The sequence below is a fragment of the Rhinolophus hipposideros genome, assembly GCF_964194185.1.
Source record: "Rhinolophus hipposideros genome assembly, chromosome: 8".
NCBI classification, from domain to species: domain Eukaryota; kingdom Metazoa; phylum Chordata; class Mammalia; order Chiroptera; family Rhinolophidae; genus Rhinolophus; species Rhinolophus hipposideros.
Genome location: NC_138054.1, coordinates 18,718,625 through 18,733,553, shown reverse-complemented (window position 1 = coordinate 18,733,553; position 14,929 = coordinate 18,718,625). Strand labels below are relative to the sequence as shown.

General features: G+C 38.8%; 1 protein-coding gene across 10 annotated transcripts in view; it reads left to right on the top strand.

Moving 5' to 3' along the window:
* The first annotated feature begins 12,923 nt into the window (after positions 1-12,923).
* Positions 12,924-14,929, top strand: part of KIF13A (kinesin family member 13A) — a 94,710-nt gene continuing 92,704 nt past the window's right edge. For all 10 annotated transcript variants that reach the window (XM_081057679.1, XM_081057684.1, XM_081057687.1 and 7 more), the window contains exon 1: positions 12,924-12,980. In XM_081057679.1, coding sequence (XP_080913805.1) covers positions 12,950-12,980 — 31 coding nt within the window. In that variant the 5' untranslated portion in view covers positions 12,924-12,949. The remainder of the gene's footprint in view (positions 12,981-14,929) is intronic.

The window sequence follows — 14,929 nt, the reverse complement described above, 5'->3', positions numbered from 1 at the left end:
AGAACTTATAGGTGTCAAGGTGACAGAAAAAAAAAAAAATTGTCGAAGTGTAAATTGTATTTCTTTATACTAGCAATGAACAATTAGAAAATAAAATTGAACAAAACCCCAGTAACTTATAGTAGTTTCAAAAATATTAAATACCTAGTGATATACTTAGTGAAAAATACACATGGCCTTTTATTAAAACCCCACGTATATTTGGTTATTTTATTGTAGACAGGTGTGCGAAGAGATGGAGGAAAGAGAGTGTTGGTTGTGTTCAGAAAATGACAAGGCATGGAGTCGGACTAATGGTACATCTAAGGGGAGTCCTGGGTGACTTATCTAGGAAGAAGATGAATGAAATCCAGCTTTTGAAGGCCTCGATGCCAGGGTTGGACCTTGATACCTTCAGTTTCAGAACTGTCTATTTTGAAAAAGCAGTGGCGTAGTTGGGCTTCCCTTTTAGAAGATTAATCTGAAAGCAGAGCACAGAATGAATTTGATTTGGTCAGTGGGAAGGCTAGAGCTGGTATTCTATAAACTGTGCCAGAAAAGTGGTAAGAAGAGCCTGCACTGCAGCAGTGCCATGGGAAGAAATATCAGAGCGTTGTAGAAATAAAGGATCCAGGACTTGGATGCTGACAGCATATGGGAGAAGACAATATAGCAAAAAGAGTCAGAGAAGACTGACGTTTGAAACTGAAAATTCAGCAGGAACAAAGAAGCAAGAGCTAGTCTGGTGCAGGGAGAAGCTGATAGGTTCAGTTTTAGAGTGGGTGGAATTGGAAATGATGGCGAAGCATCTGATGCAGGTGCCTAGCAGGCTGTACGAGGTTTGCGGTCTCTGCCCTAAAGGGTCACATGCATTCTTGTGGGGTGAGATAGGTGATGAAGGAAGGGACATCGGTTACGTTGTCAAAGAAGACAAGGTTAAGTGAAACAGAAGATGTGAGGGAACAGCGGCCAGCGCCTTGGGACCCGTCCTGCACTGGGTGTGGAAAGAGGAGGAAGGGTCCCCTGATGATGGGCTGCTGCTGGGGAGGGTGGCGTTGGAGAGGCTTTCGCTTGTTCTCCCCAAATTGGGTTTCTTCTGTTCTTAAAAGTTACTTTTTCTAGTGTTGTGTTAGGGCAAGAAACAAAACAAAGAGGATATTCTTCTAGTTGACTTTGAAAAGTTAGATAGAAAATATTTTATATAGCTTGTGTACATAACGTTAAAATAGAAAGGGAAATTTATACAAATTTACATTTGTATAAATTGTGTTGTACTATATATTTGGATTTTTCTCTTTGGTGTTACTTTGTAAATTTGTAACCTAAGTGGAGAAACATTTATTTCATTGTAGGCCAAGTGCATGCCTTCTAATTCTTTAACCAGTAGCATATTCTGCAGTGTTGTAGTGTGTTCTATTTTCCTTTAAAAGAAAAGTGAGCTTTTAGAGACACCTGCTTTATGCTTCCTTGTTAGTTTTTTTTAACTGCCCCCACCCCCCCACACACAACAAAGAGCCTTTGTCTCGTGTTTTTCCTTATCAGTGACTGTAGTTTTGGGTCCAAGGTTTTTGTCTTAAAGGTATTGCAAGCAGAGGTAAAAGGGAGAAATTGCTTGTTTGTTTAACCACTTTCTCATAAACTTTGGATTTTGGCAGGAGGGAGGGCAGAGGGAAAAGGTGTGTGAGTGGAGAATCACTGTGTTACTATGTGCTTTCTGTGTTGGAGAACAAGAAACTGTCCTCGGTGGTAGTAGCTTTGCTTTCAGAAGCTAGTTCCCGGCCTCCCCAGTGGCTGCTCCAATGTCCAGCACATCCTAGCATCCTTCACCTACCATGCTTTTGTCACGTCTGGCATAAGTGTCTTACCTTCCTGAGGAGCCACATTGAATGCATGCAGAGAGAAACAAGTGAATTCTTCCTCCTTTTTCTGTTTCCTTCTTCCCTCCCTTGAGCATTTCTGTGTGCCAAGTGAACACTGCAGAGCTGGAAATTTCTCACTTCACACCATTCATACCCTCTTATTTAAGACCAAGGAGATGGATGTTTAACGAATGCATTGGCCACAAGCATCCAGTAGGAGAGCTTGGCTCCACACCTAGGCCTTCTGAGTGCCAGTGTTGTACAGTTTCAAACACTTTCTAGTACACCACATGGTTGTAAAGCCATTTTTCTACTTTTTGGGTTTTGTGGGGGCAAAAGTGGGGGGAAAGAGTAAGAAGGGTTTGGGGAAAATATAAGTATCTGTAAGATCACTTTGTTTATGATCATATCCTTTTTTTACTCTGTTTGCGTATTTTTTCCTCATGATCATTGTGTTTAATATGTCAGTGTATGATTTATTTGAACAATCTGATCTTGTTAATTAAATTCACTTTAAATGTTTTTTATTTTATTTACAAGTGAGGTTAGGCACTACTGAACTTCCAGGTGTTTAATCACTCTTCTGTTTACATAAATTTGTTGACAAAATTGTGAACAGAAGAAAACGACATTACAGCGAAATAAAAAGGTTGGTTTTTGAAGGCAGTATCCTTTAACGAGGCATACCGATGTACTAAACACCTGGCTTTACAAAAATGACTGAAAAAAGGAGGGGGAAATCTTATTTAGTACAGCTTATGCTTTCTGAAGTAAAGTTTCTTTCAGACTTGTTTTACCGTCTGTGATTGCCATCCTTTTCCGTGGCCTCTACTGCTTTGCTCTGGGAATTTCTGAAAACGAAGTGTTGGCCTCGAATTTGGTTAAGTTCTACACTTGTGCTGTTCAGGACAGCAGCCATCTGTCCACAGGTGGCTTTTGAGCATGCGGTGTGCGCCTGGTCTGACGTGAGGTGTGTTGTTGTAAGTGTAAAGTACACCCCAGATGTCAAATACTTAGTGCAAGGACAAAAAGGAAGATAAATATTTTGGCTGATTGGGTTTAGTAAAATGTCTTATTAAAATTATTTTTATCTCTTTATTTTTTCAAGTGTGTTGACAAAAAAACATTTAAAATAACATATTTGGTATTATATTTCTATTGCCAGCACTGTTTCAGTCCAAACACGTGGCTGAGCAGACGTCTCAGCGTCCACCCTAAGGCCTCTGGTGCCTCTTTCCCCAGTTCAGTGCAGCCGCTCTCCCGTCGTCCCTTACATTTCTGCCCTTGTAGCTGGGTCCATGCATGCTGCAGCTGCATGAACTCAGTGGCGGCATGGCCTTCCTGCTGTGCCTTTTTCCTGGGCATCATTTTTGCTTATCCATTTAAATATCATTAATTAGATAAATATTAATTGAGGACATCTGTGAAAAGTACTGTATGAGGAGTTTGTGGTCTCAAGCGGTTCCTGCTCTCTAGAATTTATAACGTGGTCAGGAAGATTAAACACATATAACATTGTAAGGAATGGAAAATAAATTATGATAAATGTCATCCTTCATCGTTTCCGTACTTTGTGACTTCAGAGGAAGAAAGGCTTCTTAGCTAAAAGTGGGGCTTCATGTGTGACTAGGGTTTCAGAAGGCAGCAAACACGGGTTAGGAAGCAGCATGCATGTGAGGGACAGAAACAAAGTAGTGGATGTTAAAGGAAAACTGTTTCTCTACTCCCTACACTTTCGACACCAAATGTATGGTTTTCCACACCATGCAGCTCTGCAGTTCTCTTTGGACGGCAGCTGGGTGTCCTACAAGTCAGTTCAGTTCTGACATTAACCAGAGGTAGCTCAGATCCCGCACGTTATGGGCTCATCCCACATGACTGCCCTTATTTCAAACACTAATCATAAGTTGTGGGTCCCCAGGTTACCCACACTTCCATCTGACTGCTACAAATCAGGATTTCCCAAGACCCCTTCCTCAGGTTCGATAATTTGCTGCAATGGCTTACAAAATGCAGGGAAACGTGTACTTAGGTTCAGTGGTTTATTATAAAGGGAACAGATGAGCAGCCAAGTGAAGACATACTATCGCAAGGTCTGGAAGGGTCCCGAGCCCAGGAGCCTCTGTCTCTGTGGGGTTGGGGGGCCTCGCCCTCCTGGCACATGGATGTGTTCCTCAATCAGAGCATGAAAGGACCAGAAATGTCACAGACTGCATTTATTACACCCCATACCTGCCCCTCAGCAACCAGGGAAGCAGATTTTAAAATTGAATGATAAAGGATTAAATATGAAAGGAATGGAATATTTGAAAGAGTTAGAGTTGAGTTTATGCTAAATGGAAGCTCATGCTCTGTCATGATATTGGTCTAGGATTTGGCAGAACTAGTTTTTATTTTCAAATTCTTGAAACTTTGGATGGTTTTTAGGGTACTTTTCCTTTCAGTGCCTTTTTCCATGGGAGTATTGATATTCACAACTTTTTTCAGTCCTATAGTCAGAGGATGATCAAGCCTGGTTACTTCTTCATTTTACATGTCTCATATTTATTTCTTCTTGTAGTAGTTGGGAGTCTTTCAGCGAAAAGTGATAGGAATTCAAACTAGATGAGCCATGAAAATGACTCTGAGATTTCTCAAAAGGAACTCAAGGACAGGAAGTGGCTAGGGTTCAAATACAGTCACTTCACCTTATCTCCCCATGTTCTGTCTCTGTTCTCATATGTGTCCCCTGCATTTCTCTCTCTCACTGCAGGCCAGCTGTGTCTGCTTTTCTGGTCCACATGCTTAGGAACATAGCTTCAACATATCCCAGATTTTATATCATCACTTATTAATGAAAGACTGGTTTGACTTCCTTGGTTCCTAATCCAAAAATTCCGTCAGACACTTGGGACCAAGTGTGATCAAGGGATTATGGAACTGTGAGTGGTCCAACTTGAGCTGCTGCGTACATCTTCCCTGACTTCTCCCCTGAACATTATATATATATATATATATATGTTTATATATATACACACACACATATATATAATATATATGTATAAAATGAATTTATATGCTATATTAAAACATGGCGGCAACCCATGCGAACCAAATGGCTGGAGTGGAGGTTAGTATGGTTCTCCTAAGAAAAGGTGCTATTTCTAGAATAAATGAGGTAGGGTGTTCTGGGAAAAAAAAAAAAAAAGAGTGACTATTCAATACAGCTCCTCTCCATCCCCACTGAGCTTGGGTATTAGAAACTTTTACCTTCATCATAATGAGTTGCTAATTGGCTTCTTTTTCTCTTGTCTTATTACCTGTTCAGTCTGTCTAACACATTGCTGTTAACCGTGGTTATTCCAAAGTAGAAATACAACCCTGTCATTTTCCAACCAGCTGAATTCCAGCCTTTTTAATAAGGCACCTAAAGTCTTGCATGATCTGGCCTCAGCTGGAAAAGAGGTTTCTCTCTTTTTTCTTCCATTGCTCCCTGATGTTTGCACACTACTCCAGTCACACTCAATCCTTCCTTAGCTTTGTTACTTGTTAGCTTCACCCTTTACTTGAAATGCCTTTCCTACTTGTCTTTTCAACAGTTACCTTTCAGAATTCAGCCCAAGCTTTGCCTCTTCTAGAAACGTTTCCTAGGCCTCACCCCACTCCACCCTAACTCCACCCTGCAATGTAATTATTCCTGATTTGTATTCCTGCCAAACCCTATGTTGACTTCTATGTATTATTGCACTCTTTCCTTTCCTTGGTTACTTCCCTGTAATAGAGTGTGAGATCCTTATAACTACGGCACTCTTATTTCTGTCCTAACTAGCTCATAATAACCACTCAGTCCTATTAAATGGATTCAAAGATGAATTAGTTGAAGAGATACTTCTCCGTACGCCTTTAGAAGTTCGAACTGCAGTGCACTGTAGTACTTTGCACAGCATAGTTGTTTCCTACAACAGATTGTGAACTCCCTGCCATCATGGACAGTGCTTGTAGATGTGCAACCGAGGCTGTTTGCGTGCTTTGCGTCTTTAAAATGCTTTTGGCATCTTCATTGTCAGGCAATATTGACAGTTTAAGACATTGTTTGGTATGGATATATAGGCATGTATAAAGAAGATGAATAATTATAAAAGAGATAGCAGTTACTTGACAGCTTTTTAAATGGGATGCTTGTATCTGTCATTGGAACTCGGCAGCACAGAGGGTGATCATTCTGGTGCCTAGGAGCAGATATGGTCAGACACTGGCTGGAAGCAGTGTTGGCAGAGCTGCTTTTGCAAATAGCAGTGGTGAAGACAGTTCCGGTGATCAGACAGGCTTTCAGTGTTGGGCTTTCCTTTCAATTTCAGTCTAGCTTTGCAGAGATGAATGAAGTTAACTCTTCTTTTTTCATGACACTTCCCATCTCTGATATTAGGAAAAAGAGATGAGAGAAAAGTGTTGAAGCTTGGCATTAAAAGGGAAATTTTAACACGACATGAATATAATTTTCTTTCTTTTTTTTTTTTTTTTTTTGATTTGGACTCAATTCTCATAACAGTGTGATGCAATGTTAACACATTTGGTACGTGTATTTTATATTAATTGTACTCTCAAATTGACAAAATTGAAAAGTAGCCACAATACATTGGACATTGGCAAGGCAATATTTATAAAATTGGAGAAATGGGGGTTTGTGGAGAGATCTTGGGCTCAGTTCTCAAAGCAGATAGTAGCCAGAACAAGCTGTTAGTAGCAGCTGGGTCTGCAGATGTGAACAGTGGATTAATTGTGCAAAGGGAGAAGGATGATAGGGTAGACTGAGAGGAGAGAGACACACTCCTTCATGCAAACAAAGCAAGTTCACATAGAGTGGGGTTTTATTTCAGGGAAAGCCCTTTTGATTCTGATTTTGGGAGCTACCATGTTTCCCCGAAAATAAGACCTAGCCGGACCATCAACTCTAATGCCTCTTTTGGAGCAAAAATTAATATAAGACCCAGTCTTATTTTATTATAAGACCGGGTTAATTTTTGCTCCAAAAGAGGCATTTGAGCTGATGGTCCGGCTAGGTCTTATTTTCGGGGAAACACAGTAGGAAGTAGTGTGTTTTGCATTAATGCTTTTGACACAAACTGAATGAACTATAGCAACTCTTCCACTCAATGGCCATATGGAACTTTTTGGCCTTTTCTCTTTTTTCTATTTGGTTCAGCAAATACTGAGCACCTGTTGACCGTGTCTATACCTGTAGGGAATAAAATGAATTAGTACAGTCCTTGGCTCTGGAAATCTCCCAGCTTGATGAGAATATAAAGCATTTAGGATGGTGCCTGGTACATAATAAATACTCCATACTGTGCTATTAAGTGGGAGAGGAGCCCATCAGTAGATACTGTTAATACTGATAACATCGCTGCCGTATCCTGAGTTACCACTATGTACGAAGCATTGTATTAGTAGACATTTTGCTTAAATTCCTAGTCCTAATTTTATGTAAAATGCGCAGTTTACTTTGGTAAAGTGTGTATTAGACAGGGGGAACTATCAACTAAAACAACACAGAGAAGGGAATAAACACTTTTCAGAGAGGAAGTGGAACATTGGAGAAGGTGACATTTAGGTAGGTCTCAAAGAATGATTTGTAGCTTATTGGGCAGGGAGGTGAGGAGAGGTAGGGGATTACACAAAAGAGGAATTCTCTTCTATGTCTACGTTTTCTTTTCTGCTTTGTCCCTCTGGACTTCCCACTGTACTTAATATACCCAGAGGATTTCTTGGTCATTGGTGGAAGCTCTCAGAGCTGAAGAGATGGCCGACTCTTGACATAGCATGTAGATAAATAGGGGAGCTTGCTTCTGTCTTGTAGAATTCAGTAAACACACAATCATGTGTGAAGGGTGGCACCAGTCTTGTCACTTCCACAGGTGAAGTAAAAATGGAGACTTTGAGGTAGTACTGTTGTGTTATCTACCATACTGCAGTGCTGCTGAGGGATCCATACTTACTGTGTATTTTATTTTGAGCCATCCTATGTGAAAACACAGATTTATAAGATTATTTAATTACAAGGTAATTCACCAAAAAGTTTCTTTAAAAAATACATTCTCACAGTGTTTTTATGGTGGAATGATGGATAGTAAAAACATTAGGAAAACCAAGGTCTTGTCCTCTAAGAATTAATAATGTAGCAGAACAAAGGGCACTGTGCCCCTCCCCTCCCCTCGCCCCCTCCAATCTGGTTAGACAGGTATGAAATTCATAAAATAAGGAGTAGTGTCTTTAAGAAAGGTGCATAAGGGAGTGACATTTGAGATGATGTTGAAAGGTTTTAATAAGGAGAAATTGAGAGAGATGGGCTTTGACTCACTTCATAAAAAAATCTGATGTATGTTTGAAGATAGTTCTTGGCATAAAATTAAATTATCTTGAGAAAAGTATTGGGTTAGTCACTTTCTTCCTGGAGAGGGGCTCTGAGAGGTATTAAAACGATTTTGGGGAAAAAAAGTGCTTTTTTAATTTTCAAGAATAATCGTCTTGTGTTTTGTCCTTTTCATTAGCCTGTAATTGACTAGAGGACAAATGCCTCATACACGTTTGGAAACCGAGAGGTGGCAAATAGGTAAATACCTATTGATTGCTTTCTGGATTAAACATTTTACAAGTGGAGAGCATATTAGGGAAAACATACAAGTAGAAAGACTGAATGAAAGGCGATAGAGGAAATTCAATTGAAAATTCCTTTACATTTGGTTTTTATGGGTCAGAAAAGTGATGACCAGATCACATTTCTTAGAACACTGATGCCTTCTGGTTCTTCAAGAAACACAGAAGATTCTTTCTTCCATTTTTTTAAAATTGTAAATTGAATTTTGCTGAAATGCCATCAGAGATCAGACGTTTAGGTAAAAGTGGAGTTTGACTATGCTGCATTCTGCTCCCAAGTCCTGGAAACCCCTTGCCTCAGAATGTATCACTCCACACATTTCCCTTAGTAAAAACAGTTTGCAGTTACTTTACTAGTTGTTCAGTGGTTCACAAAGATGCAACACTAACATTTTTTAAGGGAATGATGAAGGTGGAGCAGATATAGACTGCAAGCTGCAGGGAATTAAATGCTGGTATGAATTTTACAAGTTGCAAATGAAGAGGAAGCAGTGGGATTCTGCGAAGGTGGAGTCACATTTTATTGAAAACAAGATAATGGTTTCAGATTTTAATAACTGGACAGCATCTGTACTTTTGGCTCTTTTTCTCATCAAAGGCTCTTGGAAGGTATGGATGCCTTTCCACGAGAAGTTCTCATGGTATTGATTGGCATTGATGAGATACGAAATTTATACTCAGTTTCCAAATTTATTATTTTTTTTACTCAGTGGTATGCATTAAGACGTCCCCCATCTCCCACACTTCAGTTAAGATACCAGTGACTTCATAATGAATAGATGAAGTAAGCTTTTAGGAATTCTAATGAAATGAGTTAGAAGTCTTATTTGACATATTTCTCTAATGTGCTGGCTTTGAAAAAAAAGATTTCCCGTCTTATTTTAAGTGGTCGGTTTCCAAGGCACAACTCTCAAGAAAATGGCTTAGTTATCTCTTTGAAATATCAGTGGAATATTTTGTGTTGGAAAATCAAAATTTCTGTATAAAACCTAAGAAAATCATGTCCCCTTTTGTTGCAAATCTTATGTCATTAAATTATAAGTTAAGTTTGGCCATGAAAAGAAAGATAACAGTTTGTAAATAGTTCACAGTACTAACGAGATTGCAAAGGAAATGAATAGACTACCTAATAACAAGAAATTATTTTAAACATCTTTAAAACTGTCTTAGTAGCATTCATAATAAATAATTATTCTAGCAACAGTTAAAGAAACAGTTGTTCTCATTTCTGTGCCAACTGCACAATACACGGGATACGGCCATACTTGTTTATCCTTGTGAACCATGGAAGATGGTGCCGAGGGGTACCCCAGTGCTCGTCTTGTAACCAAATCTGTATTTGACCGTTGATGGAACCAAGTTCCCCCCAAACATGCATCTGAAAGTAATGAAACATTTAAACATGTATCTTGACGTTTGAACCTCTGCTTATTCATAACAGTTCTCACTCACATCCACTCTGTGTTCTTGTCTGCATTCCAGCTCCTTCTCCTGGTATTATGTTTGTTTATTGAAAAAGATATTACAGCAGCTGCTCTGTATGAGGTACCGCCCCAGGCACTACGAGGTGCTTGAGATGCTGTCCCTGCCCCCAAAGGCTTCACCTTTAGAGTGGAGGGGAGACCTACACTGAACAATGGAGGGATAAAATAGGTCCCATGTGAACTCGTGCCACAGGAGCGACCACGTGCTGTAGGATTTCACAGAAGGGGTGATCACTTGTGGCATGCATTAAAGAAAAATATTACAAGAATTTTTCTATTCACTTGCTTTGAATTTTTAGGGAAGTCCCTCAAATTTCTGGGCTTCCATTTTCTTACTGGTAAATGTTTAGTAAAATAATAACCATGACTGATTTCAGGGATGAACATTCCAAAATGCCTGTGATTAAAGGTTGTGAAATTTGAGATATAATTCAGTTCAGGAAGAGGCCAGTATTTGGCGGGCAAGGAACAGTTGTATCTATCCGTACTGTCAGGGTCCTTTTCTCCTCTTCAGGTTTTTAACATTTGTCTGAATTCTAGGGGCAAATTTTTTAAATGAAAAATTTTTGTTTTTTTACGAGTAAAAACAACCTTAAGCTATTAACTGTTGGGAATTGATGTTGACATAGAATTTGGAATGATTATTTCTGAGTGATAGGCCCTGAAAATTTGAGGTGGATTTTTAAAAAATTTTAAGTAGCATTACTGTGAAGTGTAAATCTTTTCATCTCTCAGGAGAAGTGTTATGCAAAATATATAACCTTATATGCAAAATATCAAACTATTAAATAGGTAGTTATGGAATTTAAAATATAGGAAATAAATGATTATTTCACTTATGTAGCAACTACTAACAGAAATTCATTGAGTCTCTAGAGGAAAACAGTAATTTAAAAATTGGAAAATAGCGTCTATTGGCCATTTAAGGAGAGTGGATTTAGGTCAAAAGGAAAAGAAAATGTCCTGGGAATGAATGTTAAATGCTATAGGATGCCATTAAAAGGAGGTTGTGGAATCTCCTTTTCTGGAAACGTTTAAACCAAGACAGATCTTCATCTCTCAGGGGAAGTGTTGAGGTTTAGTCCTGCCTAGGGGCAGGAACATTAACTGAATTATGCCTGTGTGGTCTCTCGAGTTTTTGGGACAGCCCTCTGAATGCAGTAAATATTCCTTACTCTGTTGACTGAAACTGTTGTTTCATAGTTGTTCATTTTAGCTTTGTTTATTATAAAATCAGGGTGACTGTATAAGTAACAAAATTGAATTTGGACTTGAGATTCATGATGTAAGCTGTGTGCATATCTGAATCAGTTTTAAAAGCATTAAAATATATGTAGTGCTGAAACTGTTCACAGGGTAACTTAATCTTTTGATGATGTAGAAAATACTTGCTTTCATGCAAGGTCTCAATGGCATTAATCATTCAATAAATAATTATAAAGCAATTGCTATGAACGAGTCAGGTATGGTTCCTCCTCTCAAGGAACTTAGTCTACCAGTGGAGATAAAATATATGCACAGAGGATATACATGATAAGTGAAAAGTAGAATAATTGTGATAAGTATCACGAAAAAAAGGATTAAATAGGGTTATGAGAGTTCAAAGAATGGAAACTAATACCTTTGGATTGAACCAAGGAATGCTTACTGGAAGAAAAAGACATTGAACTGGGCCTTAAGGAGTATGAAGCATTTTGAGGGGTGAAATGAAGAGAACTCTGAGAGAGGTAGGGTTGTACCTAGTACTGCCTAGGTGCTGATAAATTCTGCTGAGGCATAAAGAAGTCTGGGGACATAGGCTGGGAAGGCCTCCTTGTGGCTAGTCTCAGATGTCAGGTCAAAGAGCTTGGGTTCTGTTTGCTCAGTGCTTAATATCCCTTGGAAATGATTAAGCATTAAAAGGTCCCTGTCCATGGAAGGTTTATAATTTGCTGTTTGAACTGCAAGGGAAAGAAAAGGCTGTAACAAGGACCCCAAGAAAGTAGCTGCTGAATCATCTGGGCCATAGTTTGCTGAGAACTACGTTGAGAAACACTGATTTCAAGGCATATTAACCGGTGTTACTCAAGAAAGCGTCTCCTCACCAAAATTAATTGGAGAAATTAAAAGTTAAACAGCTAAATGGGTTTATTTGCTGGGGGACTTTTCAGAGCCTTTAATATTGAGAATCTCAAACAGGTCAAAAGGTACAGCACTTCCAACATGATTTCGTATTTTTTCATGAATTGTCTCATGAAACTACTATTCCTTGGAGTACACTTAAGGGAACATTGCCCTATGCATCTGATGATGGCAGGAACATGAGTGGTGGTCACATGCGTGGGAAACGATGAGATGACAGTTCTTATGGCACATAGTAGGCATTCAGTAACTGTACAGGAAATTAATGCACGCAAGAGTGAATGATTGATATCTTAACAATACTTGGTACCAGATTACATGCTGAAGCAGAAGAAGGAATGGAGTCCAAAATGGGAATGTGGGAAGTTTTGAGCTTTGGTTATGCTAGAAAAGGTAGCATCATGGAAAGTTAGAGGAATTGGTTTAAATGAAAGTTGATCACTTTAGTGTTTCTTGAGAAGCTGTGGGAGCTCCAGCTGGAGGGTTACATCAAATGCTGGTACTGTGGACTTGGGAGAGAAGTTATTGTTTTTTGTCACTAAATTTATCATTAATTTTTTGTTGTTAAGACAAAAAATTGTGCTTGTTTAACTTCCAGATAAACAGCAGTGTTCATATACAACTAACTCTAATACAAGAAGATAACCATCAGTTTAGTCTAAAAGATACTTCAGGGTTAACAAAGCAACAAACCTTTGGTGTTTTTGGTTTTGGTTTTGTTTTGTTTTTTAAATCGGACAGTACCAGTACCAGGCATCCTCATCTTCATCAGTGAATTTTATTTTTTGCAGTCTGCTGTACTCATAGGAATTAACTTTTAAGTTTTTTTTTTTATTTATTCAGGTATTTGCCTTTGATTATTGCTTTTGGTCCATGGATGAATCTAATACTGCAAAATACGCTGGTAAGTTGACTTTCTTTCTGCAGTTGACAGTTGGGCCTCTGGCCTCTTCTTCCATTACATCTATTTTCCTTAATTATTTTGGAGTTCTGTTTTCCCCATAAAATTCACACTCATTCTTTCCCATTTAGTGCATGGGCTTGGAAGTCAGTAAAGATATGATTTCCGGTCTGCTCAGCCACTGCTTGCTGAGAAGCCATGGCCGGGATTTTTTTCAATCTCATTAAGCTTCAGGTTCTTCAACTGTAAAGTGGATATTAGTATCTTCGGAGGTACTCCAAGGAGTAGAGATGATGGGGAACCACATCAGGCCATAAATGGTACCTGTTGTGATTGTCACATAAGAAGAGATTTAGCGAGTCGTGCCTTTCCTTGTTGTTAACTTTCAGGGGATGCACTACTCATTTATATAAACAAAGCACAAGTGCTATTGATTTCTAGGACCCACTCACGTCCTGAGCGTTCTAAAGCAGTCAGTGGTAGTATGAACTAAAACTACACCTTCCCAGGGCAGCATTGCATCCTAGCCCCACATTTTGCTAGTGTTCTTTACTTGACTCATTTTATCCCTATTCCATCAAATACAAATGACTACTAATTTTATTACTTGTGACCATTGGTAAATCTTAACTTTTCCTAAGAGTTATTCACAATTACTTTAGCTTAAGAGGGAAGTGTTTTAGGGAAGGAAGGCTTTGATTCCTCCCCTTCTGATTGTGTCCCCTTTTCTTAGATACATAGGCTTAATGGGTGTTTTTCTCTTTATGTGTACTTACAAGAATATCAGCTGAATGACTTTCCCATTTAGGTAAAAAAAAAAAAAAAAAAAGGGAAAGAAAAACAGGGAAGGATGGAGATGAGTAATGTCTACTTACAAAATTGGGCAAGAAAATTTCTTATCCTTTAGATTTCCCCATTGTACAAATACTGTGACTGACCACCTTGGAAAAACCAAACTTCTTGCTTGCTATTCTCTCAGGTTTGTTTACATTGTAAATAATCTGTCTTCATTGTAAATAATCTGCCTACTAAATAGTTACTAGTATATTGGTTGGTTGGTAATTTGATTTCCTTTCTCTTCATTAAAAAAAAATAGCAATTCCTTCTTAACTGTGAACAGAAACATTAAAATAGAAGCATTTATTCTCTGATGGGAAATAGAGGAAATGGAGAAAGGGAAAGCACAGGTTTTCCGAAACCAACCTATTTGTCAGGCTCAATGAATAATGGCATCGTTGATACTGAATCAGATCTCTTAAGGCAGCTCTCAAAATGTGGAGGGACAGAGAGGTGGGGGAGAGGGAGAGAAAGCTAAGTGCGTGGATTGAAAGAGCAAAGAAACCATTCTAAATTTCATGTGGTGTGTAAAATGTTAAATTCTCAGTTGTATTTATGTTATGCTACCTATTAAAAGCTATAGCAAGAGCTTCAACTTGCAGGCTTTCCAGTTTGGAAATATAGTAGTTCTACAGATAGTATGTGTAATGGCATTGCAGTGAGTTGGTTGGAGTGGTGGAAGGCTGTGAGCTCCTAAGCCAGACTGCCTGGGTTCAGATCCTAGCTTTACCACTTTGTACCTGCGGAAGGTTGGGTGAGTTCCTAATCTCACGTTACTTCTGTTTCCTCATGTTAAGTAAGGATAATACTTCTGATCTCATAGGGTTGATTTGAGGACTCAGTGACTTGTTCATTTAGTACTTGGCACACAGGAAAAGCTCACGTAATATTTATTGTCTTTATCATTGTCAGATTGTAGCAGGAGTAAGGGTAGTTAACATCAGATCTTTGGAAAGAAAATACATTGTTCTGGTCTTTAGAAGGCCTGGTTTTGCCACAAGCTGCTAAACTTTGGGGATCTCTGCTTCCTCATATGTAAAAGGAGGAGGTAGGGCATAGAATGAGCTCAGATCTCCTTCAGCTCTCTGATAAAACATGAATCAGACATTTCATGC